Source organism: Mobula birostris, chromosome 6 (assembly GCF_030028105.1).
Source record: "Mobula birostris isolate sMobBir1 chromosome 6, sMobBir1.hap1, whole genome shotgun sequence".
Taxonomy (NCBI): Eukaryota; Metazoa; Chordata; class Chondrichthyes; order Myliobatiformes; family Myliobatidae; genus Mobula; species Mobula birostris.
Window position 1 is genome coordinate 171463904 of NC_092375.1, and position 24602 is coordinate 171488505.

The following is a 24602-nucleotide window of genomic DNA, read 5'->3' on the forward strand; positions in this document are numbered from 1 at the left end:
CATTCTAAATTGGAGTTTCAGAAAATTTAGAAACATAGAAACATAGAAAACCTACTGTACAATACAGGCCCTTTGGCCCACAGAGTTGAACCAAACATATCACTACCTTAGAAATTACTAGGCTTACCTATAGCCCTCTATTTTACTAAGCTCCATGTACCTATCTAAAAGTCTGTTAAAAGACCCTATCGTATCCGCCTCCACCACTGATGCCGGCAGCCCATTCCACGCACTCACCACTCTCTGAGTAAAAAAACTTACCCCTGACATCTCCTCTGTACCTTCTCCCCAGGATCTTAAACCTGTGTCCTCTTGTGGCAACCATTCCAGCCCTGGGAAAAAGCCTCTGACTAGCCACACGATCAATGCTTCTCATCACCTTATACACCTCGATCAGGTCACCTCTGATCCTCCGTCGCTCCAGGAGAAAAGGCCGAGTTCACTCAACCTATTCTCATAAGGCATGCTGCCCAATCCAGGCAACATCCTTGTAAATCTCTTTTGCACCCTTTCTATGGCTTCCACATCCTTCCTGTAGTGAGGCGACCAGAACTGAGCACAGTACTCCAAGTGTGGTCTGACCACCACACTTCTAAATTTTAATTTAAAAGAATATGAATTTTAGTTTTGCATTTCTACAGCAGAATATCCTGCAAGGAATAGGTATAACATGAAGAATTCTGATCTTATGGTTTAGGTTGAAATCAGCGATGTATGTATAAAAAGGGCTTGTCAATGTGTAGAGCTTTGGAAGTGAAGAAAAAGATAAGAGAATCATGCTATCCCAAACACTTCACAGCAGGTGTTGGGGTCACCATTTTTGATTACATTGACACTTTTGATCACCTTTTTGATTACATTGGCCATGCTTTAAGAGATTAGAATCTTGTCCAGAACTTAGTGAAGTACTGTTGGTCTGCTCATTGCCTTCTTTATAGAAGTGATTCATATCATCCTTCTGAAATATTCTTTATAAAATGTACCAATTTCCTTTAGGAATAAAATAGGCCTGGGCCTTATTCTATTTGATGGAGGCTTTTATAAAAGTAAGTAAGCAGGTGGCATGCAAAAAAAATTCTTACGTCAAATCAAAACTACACCAAATAAGCTAAAGTGAATACTGAAGAACCTGCTAGAAAAGAGCAGTTACTCTGGAAGATCACTGAAAGAATTAAATTACATATGAAATGTGCATAGGTTATCTGAATTTTTGGCCAACTAGTTAGTAGCCATACTGGCAAATTGTCTGGTTCAGCCCCATCCAAAATTAAATATCATTTTATTCACACATGCTTTTAATTTAAGTTTTAATTATTCCTTGTCGTCTCATCAAGAATTTCCATTTGTGGGCATAAAAATGTATCAAGTAAAATTAAAGGCTCATGAAAAACTCTGATCAAAACTCAGGTACCTGGATCATGTTGTTACCTTTCAAAATAGCTTGTTAAAAGCAAGAAGTGTGGAAATATTTTCAGTTCACTGCATCTTGTAAATACCAGATCTTTCCAAGCTATGATAAATTTCATAGCGTTATATTTTTATTGAGCCAGTCTGTTTAATTTTCAATTCTGTGTTCTATAATGTTGTGCAGTAATGAATTGTGTCAAAAATGACAACTTGTATTTGTATTCATCTGCAGATTTTTTTAAAGTAGCTTAATATTTTATTCATTTCCATTTCAGGGATGACAGATGATGAGATCCTGCGGGCAGAAATGGTGGCACAACTCTGCATGAGTGACAGAACACACAGTACATTATTAGACTTAATATCCTTTTGAGGCAGTTCTGAATTTGGTAGTGTGTAGTTTTAGTATAGCTAATTAAACAATAAATGCAGTTCAATACTTCAGCTTTACATGTTATAGTGACGAGTTTCCTCAGTGCAATGTGCATAATTTTCAAAGTTTGTAAAATGTTGAAATCCAGTAATTGAACATCAAATTGCTGTTTTGCAAGTGAGATGGATGACTGAACTTGTGAAATAATTCTAGTCAGTCTGCTGCTGGCATTGCTGAATTTCAGAATGCAGTTTTCTTCGATAAACTATTCCTGTTAATGCGATTTTTTTTTTTTGATTGGTGTTAGAATTTAGTGGGATTGTATGGAGTCCAGCAGTTTTATGGGGAGCAGGTGCCACCATTATAGAATTTCAATTAGCCTGTTCAAGATCAGCAAACCTCCACCTGTGTTCTCATGTACACATTTTCTTATATCATGCCTTACAATTTCCTAATTACCTTCAGATAGCCTTTCCTACAGAGCTATAGCTTCTGTCTTTATTCAGTGTCAAAGCACCAAGCACTTTTATTGACTTTGCTGGCTTTTTTAGAAGTTTTAATAAATATTAAACTAATATCTAAAAATGTTCAATATACATTTTAATTACTTCCTCTGCCTATGAAGTTAAAGTGCCTACTTGTCAAAAACATTCTGATGAAATTTTAAAGCTGATACTTAAAAATTTGAACAGCAATATTCTCCTGTGAAGCTTGCAGGAATTGTATGCAAGTAAATGCAGGTAAGGTAGCATATGTTAAAAAATTTGGTATCTGTGGAATACTGTAAGGACTGACTTAAAATCTCTGATGAATTTAGAATAACAAATTAATATTTGCCCAACCTTAGGCCACCAGGTGGCACTGTGATGCAGTGCTGCAAGATCATAGAGGAAATATGGCAGTATAAGCTATCTCAGATCAAGTACTAATAGGCTACATTCTCCTGAGAAATGATGGCAGTATTTTCTTCTTGTATATGTTAGGAAGCTTGGGACTCTGGTGTTGTTAATATGTGTGAGTGTGGATGTTCTCAATACCTGTAGTTTGCTGAGGTTTGGCAATGTTGCTCCGTTGGCTTATCATTAGAGTCCAGTAAGGGAGGGCTTACATCCTCTGGTCCTTCAGCATTTGCTTTGGAGGTTCTGCTTATTATACCTGTACTCAAATTTTGCGCAGCTTCATTGACTCTGTTCATTTAAACATTGAGAAATGGCTCTAAGGAAGAAAGATAATTTGTCAATAATCTTTTTTATATCAATGGTGCTTACTCAAAATATTTTAAAGATTTTGTAAAATATTTTGCAATTTTTGACTGTTATGATTGCTGATTAAGCAGTTATGTAGGCTAGGCCTGCTTCAGCCCTATTAAATGTTGATATTTATGTCCGTAAGGCTTGATAGCGAATTTCAAGGGATTAACCATTGTAAGTACTAATAAAGGCAAGTCAGCATTTGGCAGTTATTAAGTGGCATATGTGTACGGCTTGTTACCAAGAAATTTTGAATATTATTTTAGTGCTTTTATTTATGGATTGTAGTGATTTGATTTTGTTTTGGACCTTTAATATTCTGGGGAAGAGGGCGGACATGATAATAATTGATGTCTCAACAATTGCAGCTGTTTTCCTTTGGGTGAGCTAGGACTGCAATCACTGACTGAAGTGTTTTCTTTTGTCGATCTTTGACTTCAGTTTTACCAGGACTACTTGATGTTCTAATCGATCAAATACTGCCTTGATTTCAAGGCTGTCCCCCTTTCTTAAAAGGAAATGTGTACACCCAACAGGTCAGGCAGCATCCGTGGGAAGTTAACATTCCATGTCTGGGACCCTTCATTAGAACTGACAGAAAATAAGTTAGTTTTAGGTAGCGAAGAGGATGGGTAGAACAAGGGGAATATTAGAGTGAGACTCCATACTCTAATGTGGCAGTTAAGGAGCAATAAAAATCAGATTAAGCTTCTTTGACAGTATAATGTGTTGTGAATTGTGAAACTGGCAGACATTCCCAGCAGCCAGACCAAAAAAACCCCTGAAAAACTGAGTCAAAATGATGAATGGCAAAATTGTCTTTTTTTTTTGTAATTTATTTTTTATTGAAGTTCATCATCAAACAAACATTTCCATAAGATGTATTTCAGATACTGTACATATACATCATATAGTCATATTTGTCTCAAATCTCCACATAATATTTATCTGAGGTATACACTTATAGAAAGGAGAGGAAAGAAAGAACAATCAAAAGAAGAAAACTATGTATAAAGTAGGGAGTGATTTTTTTACAACATATTCATTGACTTTTGAGAAGAACAGAAAGAGTGCATTATCTAAAGTTGAAGAATTTTGTGTTGGCTCCTGGTTTCTGTAGCATACCATAAAAAGGCATTCCTCAAGATTTGATTGGGCCTGATTGTAATAGTGCAGGTTGCCAAAAGAAAGAACTTTGTGGGAGTGTGAAAGTGTATTAAAAGGCACCTATTCACACCTCCCCCACCTTCTCTGCTCTCAAAATATAATTTGTTTCCCCTCTGCCATCCAATTTTTGAATGGACATTGAACCCATGAACACTACCTCACTACTTTTTAATTTCTGTTTTTAACTATTTAATATATTTACTGTAATTCAGTTTTTTCCCCCTATTATTATGTTTTGCATTGTACTGTTGCTGTAAAGACAACAAATTTCACAATGTTTGAGGGTGATATTAAACCTGATTCTGTTTCAGGGGTTTTCTGTACCAAAGTTCTGATAAGATTCTAGATCTAACCATCAACTGTTTCTATACTGAATGTATCCAGCATTTCTGTTTTGGATTTCTGCGTCTACAGTATTGTTATGATCCTCTTTCCATCTCTTGGAATAATTTTTGCCGTTAATTTTCAACCAAAGATTTGGTGTACTAAATGGTCCTGGCCAACCTGAAAATGGCATCTGTCAGCAGGTGAATGCCACTTTTGGCTGTATCCACCATCATTTTGCTGATAACAAAAAAGTAATTAGCAAGATTGGATTTATCTTGCTTTTGTAAATATGACTTAGCTGAGCAATACTTAACATTGTCAGATAGATATCATCTTTCTAACTATAGGAACAGAGGGTAGGTGCTGCTAGCTTTGGTATACAGACTATCACTACTTCAGGGTATTGTCCAGTCTTGTGGTCTTTTCTGTATCCAGTTCTTTAAAGCTTATGGAATTGACATTGACTGGCTTACTTAATGTTGGAGATTTTGGGAGGAAGCTAAAATGGATAATCTACTCAGCACTTCTGACTGATGAGATTATGAAAAGTTTAAACATTGTCTTTAGTATTTTCATGCTGGATGCATACTTTGTTAAGAGTGTGTTGTATTCTGAACACCTTCAGCACCTGTTAACTATTTAATTATTCATCACCATTTACATGAAAGGAGTTCAGGTTTTGACTTGATTGACCGGTTGTGTATTTGCTTAACTCTCTGCCTTTTGCATACTGCATATGCTGTTTAATACATGTACGCATGTTGTACATTAAAAAAAATTGAATACTGAAGTAAGGTTTACAAAACAAGGTAAATTAATATCATTTCTTAAGATGTTTAGTCTTTTAGTAAGATGTTAAGGTGACTGGATGTCTTCCATGTGTATATTTGTAAAAGAAAGATTTATGTTTGTTTACTAAAAAAATTAGTTTTATTACTGCAAAGATACCTGACCCTAATTGCATATGTTTTTCACAATTTTGTATATATGCTGGAGTGTTGTTTTCTTAACTAAATTTGTACATTCCTGAAAATCCCAACCCAAAGAGTGGTATTATCCCAGGTAGCTACTATTTTGAAAACATGCTTTCAGCTGTAGCTGATTTTAAAGCACCAGCATTTGAACCCGGAGGTTCCATGCAGCAAGGAATGTACACGCCTAAAGGTATATCATGGTGCTTAGAGTTGTTTTATTTGAAATATTGCTGATAGTAAAGAGAAATATTTGCATGTATTAGGCATTCCTGGACCTCCTTACAAGAAGCCGATGCAGATTACAGTTGAAAGCTTTCAAAAAGTCAAAGGCCTTTTAGCATTTGGATATGCTTGTCTGCTTATGTTAGCAAGATTTTGCTTTCCTGTGAATAAAATTGGATTTTTTCCAACACCTATGGCTTACCATTAGCATAATTTCAATCTATTTTGTTGCAGTTTAAGATCATCATCATGATTTTGAGGCAAAAGTTTATGTTCTTTTCTGGCAACAATTTGGGCCATAGACCTCTTAGGTTGCATCTTTTTTTTTAAAAGAAAGAGTTATATTTTGAACGCTGAGACTTGTAGGCTCACAGAGAAACATAAGCTGTGGCAATATTTTTATCATTAGACAGAAGATGGCAGTATGTGCATTCATTTCCAAATGGGTCAGTAAAACCTAAATGCAAAAACTTGGAATTTTAAAAAAACTTATCAGCATTGTCATTTATTATCTGCTAATAGAGTAATTGAACAATACAGCCCAGAAATAGGCCCGTAGCCCATCTAGTCCATGCTGAACTATTATGCTGCCTACTCCCTTCATCTTGCACCTGAACCATAGCCCTCCATACCCTTCCCATCCATGTACCTACCCAAATTTCTCTTAAATGTTGAAATTGAACCCACGTCCAGCACTTCTGTTGGCAGCTTATTCCACACACTCACCATGCTCTGAGTGAAGAACTTTCCCCTCAGATGCCCCTTAAATATTTCACCTTTGGCCTCTAGTTCTAGTCTCACACAATCTCAGTGGAAAAAGTCTGCTTGCATTTACCCAATCTGTACCCCACATAATTTTGTATACCTGTGCACTCACAGGGAATTAGTTTAGATTGGCATCATGGTTTGTGCAGACATGATGTGCAATATTGTTCTGTGATAAGAAAATTAAAATGATTTTCATGTTTGCTCCTGATTGTTATCTAACAATCTACTTTTCTCCTAGGAAGAATAAAAGTTATGGTGATATTGCACCTATCCTTACTTGTATTATATTTGGCTTTTGGTACCTTCTTGGTGTTCCCCATTAGAACATATTTTTAAAAGAACACACATATAGGTTTAATAAATGTTCTCATATATTTTTCAGCTTTTTTATAGTTGGCAAATTTATTAATATATTTTTTGTCCTTTGATCAGCTGATGTCTGGGATCTTGAGTTTGACCCAATAATGGTGATTCTAAGGACAGTATATCGCAGGGATGTTCAGTCTGCGATGGACAGATACATGGGATTGTAAGTACCTTTTTAACTGAGTGGAACTGTTCAATAAATTGGGTTAGCACAATTCCTTATATTTACAATACTTTGTTCTGATTAAACATGTCAATACATTTTAAAAATAGGACTCTCACAAAACTGGAAATTCAACTTTATTAAGAAAATTTATGTGCAATTTTGTTGTGTTTTATGTGAATTTAGGGATGCTATGACAGGCATGTTGTTAATATAAAGAATAGGTTGTACACATTATAAAGTAGTTCTGTTTTTTTTCTCGAATTACTATCCCTGTTGACATGACAGTATTAAAGTTGGAATAGTATGCATTTCATTCTAACTTTTGCATCTCAGAGATCTACCTTATGATCTCAACTAGGCTTCAAAGGACAAATTTAAATAAGAAAAATGATCAACTTACTTTGCCTGCTGTGCTTTCCTGTTTCATTAGATTGGATTGGATTTATTTATTAATAACACTTACATTGAAACACAGTGAAAAGTTTCACTGTATGAAAAGTAGAGATATGGAGGCCTATGGTCCCAGAGCAGGTCGATGGGTGGAAGCAGTGTAAATAGTTTGAGCATGATCTAGATGGGCCAAAGGGCCTGTTTCTGTACTATACTTCTCTATGCCTCTATTTGTATTAGCAATTAATGCAATCTGTGGATCTGCCGGGGGCAGCCTGCAAGTGTTTCCACACATTCTGTCACTGAAATGACATGTCCATGATGTTTAGCAGAACAACGCACAACCAACATATAACAATCAAAGTAAAACACGCCCCTTTTCCATACCTCCACCTAACATGCAGACAGGCCTCCAACCCCAGGACAGGTAACCCCAGGGCTCTGACCTGCAGACCTTAGCCCCAGATTCACAGACATCGGGCCACCGACCCTCAGACACACCAACCCTTATCTTGTAGAGCAGCAAATTGGGTGTGCTGTTCATTTACTGGAAAAAGCAGAAGAATAAAGCCTAACTTCTAATTTGTTCTACTGTGCTATATACTGTGGAATGGAAAACAAACAATTTTTGGGCAGTTGACTCTTGGTGTATTTCCAAAAAAATTATTTGCCCCAGAGGAGAGAGCAGTGGTAAACATGAAATAGATTCTTCATAACCATTGAATTCTCACTCTAGGCATTTCCACTAATCCATTTTTGGGACTTTTTAAGTTGAATGTTGTTCTTATTGAAATACTAGGATTCCAAATGAATTTAATGGTTCTAACAAATAAGTTTTCACTTGAAGTTCAAAGAAGAATCAATTCAGAGCAGATTGCTGTTTTCACTACTAGTTAGAAGAGGTGAAGGTTAGCAGCTGGAAATGGAAAATTATAGTTTACCTGCCAATTGTGCCTAATTTAATGATAAGCCCTGATTAATGTATTAGGAACCTAGCTCTGAAGGCAGTTTAACCATGTGCATCATTTTCCTGCCATTGCTAAATCAAAAAGTGAAAGTGTTGGAGTTTTTTTTATTCCTCAATGTTTTAGGTTCTAATGATAGGTTCATTTGAAGCTTTGATGGTCATGATCTTGGTTATTAAATGCAGCTTATTCTTGGAAAATGGTTTAATATGACTGATACCTGCCGTCTTCTTTCTGAGGACTACTGTGTTGCTTCTGTGCTGGTGCCAGACAACCAACCAAGCATTTCTGACTTGGCAGATGTCTAGATTATAATCTCAGCTATACAGTATCCTAATACATTAATCAGGGCTTGTCATTAAATTGGGTACAGTTTCCAGATTCAGATTGATACACCTTTTTTCTTTAGATTATTCCTGTTTTTCGGACTCTTGTATGCTTTCTTTGCCCTAGCCATATTGAAACACCTCCAGATCTTTTGTGATATTGGAGTCTTTATTTGAAGATCGTGTGGTTTGTTCTGAGAAACAAAAAGCAAAAATCTACAAGTATTCAGCTAGCATTTGTGGTGAGAGTAACAGAATTAGTGTTTCAAGTCAAGGACCTTTTGTCAGAACTGGGAAACTTAGAAAATTACATGTTTTAAACTGCACTGAACTGCAGTGAGGAGAGCAAAGTTACTAACTGTTATAAGGTAGAAACAAATAGATAATAGTTGATACAGAATGCCATCGACTAAGAGAGGATGAAGGTGCTCGTTATTGGTTGTTAATCTGTCTGGATAGGTAAATAAAGGAGAAAAGCAAAAAAAAGAAATTGTGGAATTAAGATGCAAACCATAGCAATTGATGGAGAGCTGGAAAAAAAGGGACAATGTGGAAACTGCAGCAGATCAGGCAGCATCTGTAGTGAGAGAGAAAAACACTGAGTGACATTAGAGACGGATTGAGAAGCAAAAAAAAACAGTCCGTATATGCTAGAAATATATTAAAAATGGTAATTGTGGGAAAGGTGCAGCATACGGTTCATGAAGAGAGGCACAGTGCTAATACTTCTGATTGATTGCTTCTGCATCTTTTATTTTTTTCAGATTAACAACATCTGTATTTTCTTTTGTTTGCTTTGACATCATTGGTTTGGAGCTAGTTCTTATGGTACTAGCGCAATGCATCTGCGTCTAGATACCTAACACAGATAGGTGTTAATTAATGTGAGTTCTTGTCCCTAAAAAGTCAGGCTCTAACCCGATATTCTGCATGAAGAAGGGAGAATAATGGTGCATGAAGAAGAGAGAATAATGGACACCTGTGCAGAGTGACTGCATCCTGAGTGTTGTTGAGATTTTGGACATAGATCTGCATAGATTTGCATTTAGTCAAAGACAATTTGCATTTTCGGGGAAAAAGTCCTTTTCTGGAGAGCATTTGTTTAATATGAGTACATACTGTAGTAAGCTACTTAGATGCTTTGATGAGGTAATCAAAGTCTATAGCACACTGTCAGATTATATAACGACAATGATCAATTTTCGTTGCCTTGCAAACAAAATACCTCAGGCCAACTGAATTGCCACATATACAGGAAAAAATGAAAATGTTTATTGACCTTGTATGCACAATGCTAAAGCAAGGTAAATGTGTAGTATTTTGGGATGATGGTAATCTTGTGACATACTACACAGTGATGTCTTAGTGCTGTACTGTCTGTCTTAGTTGTGTACTTGTTAATTGCCTTCCCAGATAATTAGAGTTTACTATTGCATTGATCCTGCGTATGTCTGAAAGAGAAAATATGGTTCTTACCTGTTTTCATAATGTTAGGCCGCTTTCAGCCTACACTGTTTATTTTAATGAGTGTTTATCAGCTGAGACTAGAATTAGAGGTTGTGGCTAAGGGTGAAGGTGAAATGTTAAAGGGAAATTCACTCAAGTGTGGTGAGAGTGGAATCAGCTGCTGTAGAAGTGGTGGATGCGGGTTTGATTTCAACATTTAAGAGAAATTTGGATAGGTGTGGCAAAGCAAGTCTGTCACCAGTTCTCTCCCTGCCCCCCACCCCCAGCCCCACCCCCAGTAGCCCCATAATTCTCATGCTAAGAAGTGCTGAGGCTATGCTTATCGGGTGCACTTTTTCTAAAAGTTTTCCACTTCTGGAACATGATGAACACCTATGCAACAAATGTGCTATTGTAGCCTGCTGTCTGATCTTTCAAGTCCACACCTTCATAAAAGCACGTGATCCTCATCAAAACCCAGTGCTGTGACAATGAGTATACGGATGGGAGGGATATGGAGAGCTATGGTCTGGATGTAGGTTGGTGGGATGAGGTAGAATACTAGTTCACCATGGACTAGATAGGCCAAAGGGCCTATTTCTGTGTTGTAGTGTTCCATGACTCTAGTTCTGTAGTTCTGTTTGTTTTGTCTCTACTTAAGTTTGTGTTCTATTTTTAAAAGAAACTACTTAGTATATCTATTTTACAACAAAAGAAGAAAATCTCATCAAAATGGGTCATTACACTGTCAAATTAATCAAAGAAGCGTTAGATTTATGCTTAAAAGTAAGTGCAATGTTGAAATTCAATCCCTTTTATCAATTGGAGCAAGGTGAATCAATAGTTGGTTATATAAAGAAGCTGATTGGCAAATGGACCTACTAAACCATTACTGTGTTAGTAGATATGGCTTCTTTATCTTGTCCACATGACTGATCATTCCTTAAAGAATCAGTCTTTTATCAGAGAATTGAGGCCAAGTCATGTAGATTTTAGTTGCATGACTTTGGCATGTAAAGCAGTTAATTCTGATTAGTTCAGTTTGCCACTGAATTCTGATAAATTTTACCCTTTGCAAATGTAGGCATTCCATTGAAAATGATTCCCCCCCCCCACTTTTCAATAAGGTCTGCTTTTGTGATGTGACCATTTGTACAGCTTTTTAAAAATATTTCTTGAGAACTAAATGCATATTAAAATATGGCAGTCATATTTGCTTTGATATTTTCTTTAGATTTATTTTGTCTTAAAACTGAAATAATTTATACTTTTTAAAAAATAATCTCGAGTTCATTTAACCATGAAATGGAACTGCAGAAGAGTTGAATGCTCTGTGAAGGGTAATAATAAGTATTTTTGCCAGTAAATATCATTGAAGGCTTTTTTTTGTAATACTGCTTTGCTAATGCAGAACCAAGCTGTTGAGATTTTTGATGTATAGCCTGTCGTTTTGACAAAACATTGCATAGATTTCACATTGGAACAATTTAATTGTAAATTCAACAGTCACTCCCTGAGGCACATTTGAGCCATTCAAGGCAGGTAGAAACCATGTTCTGTAGTCAATATCTTTCACATTTCTTATAGATATTTATTACCATCTTTATTACTTCCATTTCTTGTAATAATTAGAAGCAAAAGGAAACATACTTTTATTTCCTTCCTTGCTTAGCTGTGATTTCTGCTGATGCATGCATATTTTGCATTTTTTTAAAATATTACACGTTATCTTTGTCTACTCTCGACAGCTTAAAGCAGACTGGAAAATTTAATGGTAATCCGTGGCCACCATATCGGGAGAGAGCACTTTTAAATCCCAGCTACAAAGGCTTAACACGAATATTGCACTGTAAAACTTTGCACATTGTGCTGTTTACTCTTCTCTATAAGGTAAATAAGAGACGTGCAAGTCTAATGTGTTGACTGATAACTAAACATGACATTTAAGGTTGAACTTCTTGATGCCACATTGTAATTAGTGAACTGTAGGCTGTCCTGGGTTACATAAAGATTTAATTTTGTAAGCCTAGAACTCTCTAAGTCAGAAATACCTGTTTTTAAGAAAATTCACTTCATATTATTCTTTATATACTTGCTGTAATTCTTTCATTTCATTGAATATTACCCTTAAATCTAGTCACAATTAACCTACTGGAATATGTACTGTTATAGAGTTATTAATGAATGCTATGAAACATTTTATTATTACTAGAGTACAAAATGCTTGAAAATATATATGTGAAATTGCATAAGGTTAGATTTCGGTTGTTAAGATATGTGTAACCTAAGAAGCCCCTACACTTTATAAGTTGCATCTTGAATGCAAGTATCTTTTCCTCTGGTTTCATCATAAGAGTATGCTCCACGTCTGATCAGTGTTCCCAAGGAATGACAATCATAAGAATTTGCAATTGAATTTTGTTGCACTTTATTTGTTATAAAAGTCAGGTTGCTTTATCATAGTTTTTTGGATAAATTCACTTTGGCTTGGTAAATGTTTTAGTTACTATTTATATTTAATATTTAAGTTGGCATTAACCACCCTGCTTTAAATCTCAAAAATGTTTTTGGAATTTCTTACATATGCATTTTGTATGCTAGGTGCAATAATATTTCTCACTACTATATGAAATGGCCAGGTTTGCTAGAGCTGTCATGGAAGGTTTAAGCTAATTTGGCAGGGGGATGGGGAACCAGAATGATGGGGCAGTTGGTATACAAGTAGATGCAATGTGTAGTGAGACTGTGAGGAAGGACAGGCAGATGATAGGGCAAAATTGCAGTCAGTGGGATGAATTGAAACGTGACGTGGGCAAAATCAAAAATGGTGATGAATACATTTGAATGAATGCAGTTTATTGAATAAGGCAGATGATATTGTAGCGCAGTTAGAGACTGATAGGTACAACTAGAGACTGATAGGTACAACGTTGTGGGCATCACTGAGTCATGGCTGAAAGATCAAAGTTGCGAGCTTAACGTCCAAGGATACACATCGTATTGAAAGGACTGACAGGTAGGTGGAGGAGATGAGGTGTCTGTTAGTAAAATGTAAAATCAAATTGTTAAAAAGAGGTGATATAGGGTTGGAAGATGTAGAATCCTTGTGGGTAGATTTAAAAAAACTGCAAGAATAAAAATATCCTCGTGGGAGTTTTATACAGGCCTCCAAATAGTAGATAGGATGTAAGATACAAATTACAATGGGAGAGATAGTAATGGGGGACATCGAAGTGGCAGAGGAACTTAAGTAAGTATTTCGTGTCAGTCTTTACGGTGAAAGACTCTAATTGTATGCCAGAAATTCAGAAGTGTTGGAGCAGATGTGAGCTATTACTAAAGAGAAAGTGCTTGGGAAGCTGGAAAGCCTGAAGGTAGGTGAATCATCTCAGCCAGATGGACTACACCCCAGGGTTCTGAAAGGGGTTGCTGAAGAGATTGTTGAGGATTTGTAATGATCTTTCAAGAATCACTAGGTTCTGGACTGGTTCAGGAATACTTAATAATTGTAAAAATGCCACTCTTTAATGGAGGGAGGTAGAAGAAAGGAAATTATAGGCCAGTTAGCCTGACTTCAGTGATTGTGAAGAAGGATGAGGTTTTGAGGTACTTAGAGGCACATGGTAAAATAGGCCAAAGTCAGCATGGTTTCCCTGAGGAGAAATTTTGTCCAACAAATCTGTTGGAATTCTTTGAGGAAATAACAGGCAGGATAGACAAGGCAGGTCAGTGGATGGTGTTTACTTGAGTTTTCAGAAGGCCTTTGACAAAGTGCCACACATGAGAGCCTGTGGTATTACAGGAAAGATATTAGTATGGATAGAAGATTGACTGATGGGCAAGAGGCAAAGAATGGGAAGAAAGGGGCCCTTTTCTCTTTGGCTGCCGGTGACTAGTAGTGTTCCTTAGGGGTCAGTGTTGGAACAGCTTCTTTTCATGTTACGTGTCAATGAATTGGATGATGGAATTGATGGCTTTACGCCCAAGTTTGCAGACGAAACAAAGATAGGTGGAGGGGCAGGTAGTGTTGAGGAAGTGGGGAGTCTGCAGCAAGACTTAGATTGTGAGAATGGGTAAAAATGTGGCAGATTTAGAAATTGGGAGAATGGATTAAAGTGTGGCAGAAATAGCGTAGGGAAGTGTATGGTATTGCACTTTGGTTGAAGGAATAAAGGCACAGACTATTTTCTAAATGGGGAGAAAATTCAAATATCAGAGGTGCACAGGGACTTGGGAGTCCTCATGCAGGATTCCCTGAAGGTTGACATGCAGGTTGAGTTGGAGGGAAGGAAGGCAATGCAATGTTAACTTTTATTTCGAGAGGACTAGAATATAAGAGGAAGAATGTATTGTTGAGGCTTTATAAGACATTTGTCTGACGACACTTGGTGGAGTATTGTAAACAGTTTGGGCCACTTATGTAAGAAAAGGTGTGCTGGCATTGGAGAGGGCCCATAGGAGGTTCATGAGAATGTTTCTGGGAATGAAAGGGTTAACACATGAGTTTTTGATGGCTCTGTGCTCACTGGAATTTAGAAGAATGAGGGGGATCTCATTGAAACCTATTAAATATTGAAAGGTCTAGATAGAGTGGATGTAGGGAGGATGTTTCCTATAGTGAGTGAGTCTAAGATTAGAGGGCACTGTCTCAGAATAGAGGATTGTCCATTCAGAACAGAGATGAGGAGGAATTCATTTAGCCAGAGTATAGTGAAACTGTGGAGTTCATTACCACAGACGGCTGTGGAGACCTAGTCATTGAGTATATTTAAAGCAGAAGCTGATAGGTTCTTGATTAGTCAGGGCTTCAAAGATTAGGTGGAGAAGGCAGGGGAAAAGTGGTGGAGTAGACTCGATGGGCCAAATGTCCTAATTTTGCTCCCATGTCTTATGGTCTATGTAATCTTTAATTTTTATAAAATGGTGAAATCTTCTCGAATCCTGCTAATGTTTTACAGTGTTTGAACCTAACAAATGAATAAATAATTCAAATGAATAAATATTGGTTTCTGGATTGTGGTTTACTTTTATAGATAACAATGGATCACCAGAACATGTCTGAACATATACTGTGTATGGTATTAAACTTGATTGAGCTGGGTCTTGACAACTTACCAGAAGAAACAGTTGAGGATGAGGTGGGTGAAACCTCTGAACAAAAATTTCAGTAATACTTATGTGCAAAACTGAGCACATTAGAATATTAAACCTGAATATGTGGAACATAATTTGTTTGCTCTATGTGTTTGACATTCTGAGTGTTTGATCATGTGGAGTCTGACATTTGGAAACAATGATTTTCTGGTTCTGATGCTGAAGTATATGTGTTTACTAAGCATGATTAACAGGAAAAGAGATCAAACTACCTTATCCAATTCAAAGGAGATGCTTATGTAAAACTGATGCTTTGTAAAGTACCTTTAATAACACTTCCAGTTTGTAGAAATTTAGCTGTTTAATTTGGTTTTCTTCTGAAGAATCTTTCAGTTTTAGACTTAAATTTTCTTACCCCAACATTTTCTTGTGTCACAAATCATATCCTGACAGCTTGCAAGAATGTAGCTAGTGACTGTAGTGAATGTTGATTGAAGATGCATGTCACCAAAATGACTTAACTTCTTACTTTTCAACTGATGTTCTGCAGAAATGCTTGTTCTCTTTAAGCCCTTTAAGTAACTTTCCACAGTTGAGATTGAGGATTTAATGATTTGGAGGTTTGCTTGTATGAATCAAGACCTGACAAATTACATTAAATGCCTCTTCTGTCTTCTATCATCATAAATTTTTATCCAGTTGTACTGTATAGGTGACCCCTGATTTATAAAGTGGGATGGGTTCCGTTCCTAGAAAATGTACTCCTGCCCTGCAGAAAGCTATCTAATTGCTGTTTATGCTTGAAATTGAGTTTATATTACAAACTTTCTGTACCAGTATGTCTATCATGATCGAAAATCTGCAGGTTAACTGTGACATGGTCTCCAGTGTTCTGAGGAACATAGCTTTTATTTTCTTGCAATAAAAGAGAAAAAAGGTTTAACTGAGTACTGAGTTAAAGCCAGAAAATTTTATTAAAATTATGAGCCTTACATGCAGCCAGTTGATTTGCAGGTCAAAGCAACATGTAAGTATTTGTTGCTATCTAATTGGTGATAATACAAAGGAAAGTATTAATGATTTAGTATATCAAAATTAAAAATAGATCTGCATTGATTAATAATATACAATGGTAGGATATTAGAATTTTCCTTGATTCAATAAACTAAAAGCTCTTGGCGTGGCAAACTTAGCTAGTTTTATCTTTTATCTTTTGAGCAAAAGATGAATCTCAGGTCTTTATTTTATCCCCTGAGTAACCAAAAATTACCTAAACTATTCTCAGAGTTAAGCTGAGTGGCAATGTATGTTTGTTGTTCAATACTTGGACAGGTAGGATAACTACTTGTTTTACAACTGAATACCCTTGGTACCCTCAGGCAATTGAGCAAGTGTTCTGACTCAGATGTGGTACAAAACCCTTCAACCAACATAAATGGGAAATCGTCCATTAGAAAATTCACCAGCTTTTATCTTAAATCCAGTTTTATTGTGTGCAAAGAATCTCAGGCATAAAATTGTGCAGTTTTAGAAAGAATAATGATCTACATTGCTAATTCAGTCTTTGCAGACTAAAACAATGATTTGTATGATACGTAACTCTTCAAGTAGACTTGCATTTCAAGTTTTATTTGACAAAACCTTGGGTACTGTGGCAAATTAAAAAAAAACACTAGTGTGAGAAGCCCCTTCAACCCCTCATGCCTGTTTTGCCATTCATTAAGATCATGGATGACCTAATCATTCAACTTATTTTTTGCTGCTTGATTCCCATAATTGTAGATTCTAAATAGACCAAAAATCTAATTAATCTAGTTAGATTTTACACAGCAACTCCAATGTTGTCATATCATTCCAAGGCATTTCAGGAAAGTGCAGGGAAAGCATATATGACAGTCAGTTATCAATTGCACTGTTGTTTATCAATTGCAGCGTTGACATTGTCTCAGAAACAGAGACTTGCAGCTAGGCTAATGTATGTCAGAATCAGATTTATTATCACTGACAGATGCATTAATTTTTTTGTTCTGTGGCAACAGTGCAGTCAACAACATAAAAATCTATGAATTACAACAATAAATCATTAAAAATGGAGTTGCAAGGTTTTGTTCATGGACCATTTGGATTAGCTGTTCCTAAACCATTGAGTATGGGTCTTCAGGCCTCTATAGTAGGAATGAAAAGAGGTGAATGCCCTTCATAATGGATGGTGCTTCTTGAGGTGCTGCCTCTTGAAGATGCCCTTGCTGGTGGGGAGTGCTGTACCTGCTGTAGGCTTGGCTTAGTCTATATCTCTCTGCAGCCTCTTGCAATCCTGAGCATTGAGATTGCCATATGAGGTGGTGATGCAACCTGTCAGAATGCTCCCCACTGTACATCTGTAGAAATTTATAAAAATCTTTGGTATTGTACCAAATCTCCTTGAACTCCTTCTTTGTGATTGCATCAATATAACAATTAACAATTACAGCACAGAAACAGGCCATCTTGGCCCTTCTAGTCCGTGTATTGGGCCTCTGAATTGTTGATGCTCAAGAACTTGAAGCTGCTCATCCATTCCACCACTAACCCTTCAGTGAGGACTTGTGTGTGTGTTCTCTTAACTTTGTCTTCCTGAAGTCCTTTATCAGTTCCTTGTTCTTGCTGATGTTGAGTGTGAGATTGTTGACGTGACGCTGCTTAACCAGCTGAACTATCTCACTCTTGTTTATCACCTCATCGCTATCTGAGAATCTACCAACAAAAGTAGCAACATTGGGGAATTTATAGGTGCCATTTGACCTATGATTAGCCACACAGTCATGAGTGTAGGGAGAGCAGGGAATCAGCTAACCACGCAACTTTGAGGTGTGCCTGTGTTGCTAGTCCTGCAGAGATTTATTATCTGTTCGCGCTGACAGTGATCTCCCAATAAGAAAGCTGAAGATCATGTAGTCAAGAGGGAATCTGTACTGATCCTTTCTTTACTCATCCAATAAAGCAGCAGCGTATTCTGGACCTAATCAAGATCAAGGCTGAGACTGATGAATAACATTTGTGCCACAGGGATCTTAAACAACCGTGTCAATCAATATAATGTTGATAAAGGCCAGCTGGTTCTTGCCCACAATGATAATGAACTTTAGTTACAATGTAGCTACAGGAGGAGGTCAAAAGCAGGGTGTTTTGTAATGAGTACTTTACCTCCTGATCTTGTAAAGTCTCCTCATTGTGAAATGTGAAGTGTAAAAAAAAAATTACTAACTATTCATCTGCTTGGGTGCAGTTTGAAAATTAAATACAGGTGTCTCTCCCCCCCCCCCCCTTCTCAAACGTTCGCTTTACGAAACCTCGCTGTTACGAAAGACCTACATTAGTTACCTGTTTTCGGTAACGGAGGGTGTTTTCACTGTTATGAAAAAAGACAGCACGCGGAAAAGGCAGCACGCACCCCAAGCAGCCAAGCTCCTCCCCCGGAACTGCATTCTAGCCGGCATTGCTTAAACATGTGCCTGTGAGCATCTGTGCTTTATGTCGATTTATTTTGAGCATCTGTTAGCAAGATGAGTTTTCTGGTATCGGAAAAGCCTAAAAGAGCTTGTTCCATTTAGCGTAAGGTTGTTACACTTAGCGTAAAACTAGCTATAATTAAGCGTTTTGATCGTGGTGAACGAAGTAAGGACAAAGTGAGTTTGGCTTGTGGAAGTTGATGAAGATGATGTTGAAGAGGTTTTGGCATCCCATGACCAAGAACTGATAGATGAAGAGCTGATGCAATTGGAAGAGGAAAGGATAAGAATCGAAACGGAATGCAGTAGCGAATGGACTGAAAATGAAGTCGTCCAGGAACTGAACATGAAGCAACTGTGTGAGATTTTCGCTGAAATTGACAACAATGATTGCAGAAAAGTACGACTTTAATTTTGAAAGGGTACGTTGGTTAAGGGCAAATTTGCAGGATGGTTTGAGTGCTTACAAAGAACCGTATGATAGAAAAATGTGCGAGGCTAAGCAGTCAAGCATACTGTCGTTTTTCAAGCCTTCCACATCAGCCACAGCGGACGACGAACCTCGACCTTCGGCATCGAGGCAGGCAGACATAGAAGAAGATGACCTGCCTATCCTGATGGAAACAGACAACGATGAGATGACACCCCAGTATCCCACCACCCCAGTCCCCCGGCCGCGGACTGATACATTGCTGCGGAGAATGCAGCGGTAGCCGGGACACACATAACACATCTTTAAGAAAAAAGCCGAAATAAACAAGCTAATTAATTAGGTGCCACCTGGCACGTAAATGTCGACCCAGATCAGAGGCGACGCAATTGGCAATCGCCTCTGATCTGGGCTGACATCTACGTGCCGGGAGGCATCTAATTAATGAGCTTGTTTATTTCAGCTTTTTTCTTAAAGATGTGCTGGGTGCATTCCGGCTACCGCTGCATGCTTTGCGGATCGGTATCGGTTCGCTGCCCAGAGGTTGGGGACCACTGCACCACTCCAACCTCCGACGACTCAGCCTAACACACCATCATCAGTGTGCTCAGTGCTGACTTCTCGATTCTGGTAAGTGATACTACACTGTACATACATTATTTCTACTTTATATAGGCTGTGCATTTTTATGTGTTATTTGGTATGATTTGGCAGCTTCATAGCTTAAAGGTTACTGGAGAGAGTGTTTCTGCCGAGAGCGTCTGCACCGTGTTTCTGCCGAGAGCGCTTGCGTGAGATTTTCACTACAGAGAACAGTGCGGCAATGATTGTAGAAAAGTATTTCTACTTTATACAGGCTGTGTATTTATCATATCATATTCCTGCTTTTACTATATGTTACTGTTATTTTAGGTTTTATGTGTTATTTGGCATGATTTGGTAGGTTATTTTTTGGGTCTGCGAACGCTCACAGATTCTTCCCATATAAATAAATGGTAACTGCTTCTTCACTTTAGAACATTTCAGCTTACGAACTGTTTCATAGGAGCGCTGTACCTTCGGATGGCGGGGGAAACCTGTAACTTCAACAGAATGGTACAATTGACTGTGCCTTTCTTGCTGGCTCCAATCTTTCTCCTCCATCTAATAAAGTGATTTTGGAACCAATACACTTGGTGGGACTGATTTGATGTCCTGTTCAGCACATTTGGAATTATTTGAGTACATGTTAGTGGAAGTATTTATGTTGTAATTAATATTAATACTTGGATGCAATATATCACCTGCTTTGTTGGGTAACATTAATTTTTCACTGAGAGTCTGATTTTTCACCCAAATAGTATATTGTAATGCATTGCTACGGTTCATTCGCTGTAAGTCTTTTTCTCTTACAAAGAACTTGATGAAGCCTCCCCCCCACCCCCCGACCAGTCTAAGCATTTGTCAAAGCAAGTGCTGAAATGGAATGCTTATTATTCAGAAACATTGGGGAAAAATTTGGAAATCTTACAAATAAAGTTTAAGAACACACACTCCCACAATTGCGCCCTTGTGCCTTCAAACTCACTCACACTCACACTAGATTTGGTCAAGTTAAATGTTCTATTTACTATTCCCCTCTCAACCTACCCCCATGCCCCGGCCCATTCATTGACTTTGTAGAATGCAGATCAATTGTCAGATTTCCTGGTTCAGGAACAAATAAATCTCTAAATTCACACTGCCTTTCGGGGCTTCTTTTCTGCAGCAATGGGCAGGTGCCATAGCAGAAGATAGTTTGGGGCACTAGTTAACAGTTTTTCCCCTTCTGACTGGCTAAAGATCAGTATAATCAAATATGTAAGTAATGGTTTGAATCTTATTTTGCAATCCTGCAAAACAACGCAGGGTAAAAATTAGCCGCTGGTATGTGTCCACAACAACCTAAGTGACCCAATGGCCTTTAATTGAATATTTTTTCCTCTTTTCTGTAGCTGGGAGGAACAAGTTAATTTATCAACAAGAATTGACTGGATGTTTGAAAATGTTATGTGGAGGAAATTCAAGGCCAGGAAATGGAACTAATTGATTAGCTTTATCAAAAGGTTGGCACAGTCATGAAGGCTGATTGGTTGCCTCCTTTTCTATAAGATTCTGTGATCAGTCTCTGAGCATCTGAACTTATATGTACAAAAGTTCCAAAGTCTTGGTCACTCCCACTATGTAATGATGACGCAAAGGAACAGTTTTGTTCTATTGCAACTAAAATCTGGGTCATTTTTCTCCTTTTTTTTGTTTGTGAAGATGATTCTTTTTAAAATTTTATTTCAACTGTGCAGTCATATTGCAGTTCTCATTTGCGTTCATTTATCATTTTTGAGAAAATACGGCTGATTACATAACTAACTTTCCTCACAGGAAATGTTTGGTGAAGAGCGATGTTCTGACAGTTGGTTCCATGGAACCAGCATAGCAACAAATCTACATCATGTCATTAACCACGTGCGAGTCAGGGTTCCGGAGACTGCACCTGAAGTGACCCGGGAACCACCTGCCAGCACAAGTTCAGGTGTCACTTGTGTACAGGTTAGTTTGTTCCAGTTGAAACAGTTTGGTTATGTATTTTCAAATAACAAATACTTTTGCAAGCGTTAATCCCTTACAGTTTACATTATGTGCATCATCTGTGAATTATAATGAACATTCCATTTAAAAAAATCCTTTGCGTAAAACTTATCCTCACAAGTTACCTCCTGTGTGTTTCACATTTATGGAGAACGACACTTCAGTTATTCAGCATCTTGATCCTTTTTCAAGGTGATAAATTACCTTGAATAATCTGCTGGAAAAAAAAGTGACTGGCCTTAGTTGTGAATGTCTTATCTGTACTGTACACCACTTGGAGCATAATAGTCAAAGGAGCACAATTATGCACTAAAGATACAGTAATTGTTAAAAAGTGATCAATGCACCATGTATACTTATTTGGAACTGATAACCAATAATCAAAAGATTAGAATAAAAAACAAATCCATTGGTCTCAGTTATGTCTTCAAATTGAAAGTCTATTCTTTGTATTCACACAAACACAGATTCCATATTTGTAACATATACAAAATGCTGGTGGAACGCAGCAGGTCAGGCAGCATCTATAAGAAGAGGTACAGTTGACGTTTCGGGCCAAGGCCCATTGTCAGGAAACATCGACTGTCCCTCTTCCTATAGATGCTGCCTGACCTACTGCGTTCCACCAGCATTTTGTGTGTGTTGCTTGAATTTCCAGCATCTGCAGATTTCCTCGTGTTTGCGTTTTTAAATACCATATTTGTAATTTCTTTAAAATCATTGAGTTCCTTTGCATCCATTTTGGAACGTTGATAGAGTAAATCTGTTACATTACCACTCTTATAGGAGTCGCAATGGTGCAGTTCATAGAGACTGCCTTGCAGCTCTAGTGACTTGGGTTCAATCCCAATTTCTGGTGCTATCTGTGTTTCCTCCAGAATCCCCAAGACAGAGAGGCTGGTAGATTAATTGGCCACTGTAAATTGTTGCTAGAGTGTAGATGAGAAATAGATATGACAAAATTAAGTTGGGAGTAAGAATTGATCTTCAACAACAGAATTTTTTTTCCTGTAAGTGTGATAAAGATTTCCTCAATTCTTGTATCTAAAATGCAGAAGTAACTTCATTAATACATGATCCTTTTTCAGATAAAACAGCAACTTAGGCTGAAAAGCATTCTTAAAGTAGTAGAGTATCCCAGCAATTCACTAGAGCCCAGCACACACAATAGGAGAGAGCTCTCCCTAAAGAGGTAGTGGTGAGCAAACTTGTGGCTACAGATGACAGGTCTCCTGGTCCTGATGGAATGCATCCCAGGATACTGAAAGAAATGGCAGAAGTTAATAGTGGAGGCTTTAGTGAAAAATTCTCTGTATACTGGCAGGTCCCATCGGATTGGAAGAAGGAGGTAACGATAGGTCAGTTAGTTTAACACCTGTAATTGGGAAAATGCATGAAGCAATGATTAAAGAAGAAATAGCAAGGCATCTGGGAAGAAATGGATCCATTAGGCAGATGCAGCATGGATTCAGCAAAGGCAAGTCCTTTTTGACAAACTCACTGGAGTTATTTGAGGATATAACGAGCACAGTGGATAGAGGGGAACAGATGGAGGTTATTTACTTGGATTTCCAGAAGGCATTGGAAAGGTGCCACGTAAAAGTGTTATCCATAAGAGAAGGATACATAGAGTTGGAGTGATGTATTAGCATGGATAGAGGATTGGTTAATCAATAGAAAATGGAGAGTTGGGATACATGGGTGTTTCTCTGGTGGGCAATCAGTAGTGAGTGTTGTGTCACAGGGGTCGGTTTTGGGCCAGCAACTGTTCATGATATACATTAATGATCTAGAAGAGGAGACTGAGTGTAGTGTACCTAAGTTTGCTGTTGACAGTAAATTAAGTGGAAAAGTAAATTGTGCAGAGGACATGGAGGGTCTGCAGAGAGATATAAAAAGGTTAAGTGAATAGGCAAGGCTCTGGCAAATGGACTACAATGTTGGAAAATAAGAGTTCATCCACTTTGGAAGGAAAAATGGAAGATCAGGTTATTATTTAAATGGTAAAAGATTACAACATGCTGCTGTGCAGAAAGACTTGGGAGTGCTTGTGCATGAATCACAGAAGATTGGTTTGCAGGTGCAGCAGGCTATCAAGAAGGCAAATGGAATGTTGGCCTTCATTGCTAGAGGAATTGAATTTAAGATCAGGGAGGTGATGCTGCCACTATGCAGTGTACTGCTGAGGCCACGTCTAGAGTGCTGCATGCAGTTGTGGTCTCCTTACTTGAGGAAGGATATACTGGCTCTGGAGGTGGTGCAGAGGAGGTTCACCAAGTTAATTCCAGAGATGAGGGGGTTAGACTATGAGGAGAGATTGAGTCCCCTGGGATTGTACTCACTGGAATTCAGAAGGATGAGAGGAGATCTTATAGAAACATATAAAATTATGAAAGGGATAGGTAAGATAGAGTCAGGAATGTTGTTTCCACTGTTAGGTGAGATTACAACTGGGGCACATAGCCTCAGGATTCGGGGGGAGTAATGTAGGATGGAGATGAGGTGGAGCTGCTTTTCCCAAAGAGTGGTGAATCTGTGGAATTCTCTGTCCAGTGGAGCAGTGGAGGTTACCTCAGTAAATATACTTAAGCAACACACACGGATTGCTGGAGGAACTCAGCAGGCCAGGCAGCATCTATGGAAGAAAGTACAGTTGATGCTTCTGGCCGAAACCCTTCGGCAGCACTGAGGGGAAAAAAGATGAAGAGTAGATTTAAAAGGTGGGGGAGGGGTGAGAGAAACACAAGGTGATAGGTGAATATATATTTAAGGCAAGGTTGGATAGATTTTTGCAGAGTAGGGGAATTGAGGGTTATGGGGAAAAGGCAGGTAGGTGGAG

The 24602-nt window shown here is 37.9% G+C and overlaps 1 protein-coding gene across 3 annotated transcripts in view; it reads left to right on the forward strand.

The window, feature by feature from the left end:
• Positions 1 to 24602, forward strand: part of ubr3 (ubiquitin protein ligase E3 component n-recognin 3) — a 224485-nt gene that overhangs the window by 61594 nt on the left and 138289 nt on the right. For all 3 annotated transcript variants that reach the window (XM_072261898.1, XM_072261897.1, XM_072261899.1), the window contains 6 exons: positions 1683 to 1768; positions 5547 to 5688; positions 6921 to 7017; positions 11896 to 12037; positions 15181 to 15285; positions 21557 to 21724. In XM_072261898.1, the coding sequence (XP_072117999.1) occupies positions 1683 to 1768; positions 5547 to 5688; positions 6921 to 7017; positions 11896 to 12037; positions 15181 to 15285; positions 21557 to 21724 (740 nt within the window). The remainder of the gene's footprint in view (positions 1 to 1682; positions 1769 to 5546; positions 5689 to 6920; positions 7018 to 11895; positions 12038 to 15180; positions 15286 to 21556; positions 21725 to 24602) is intronic.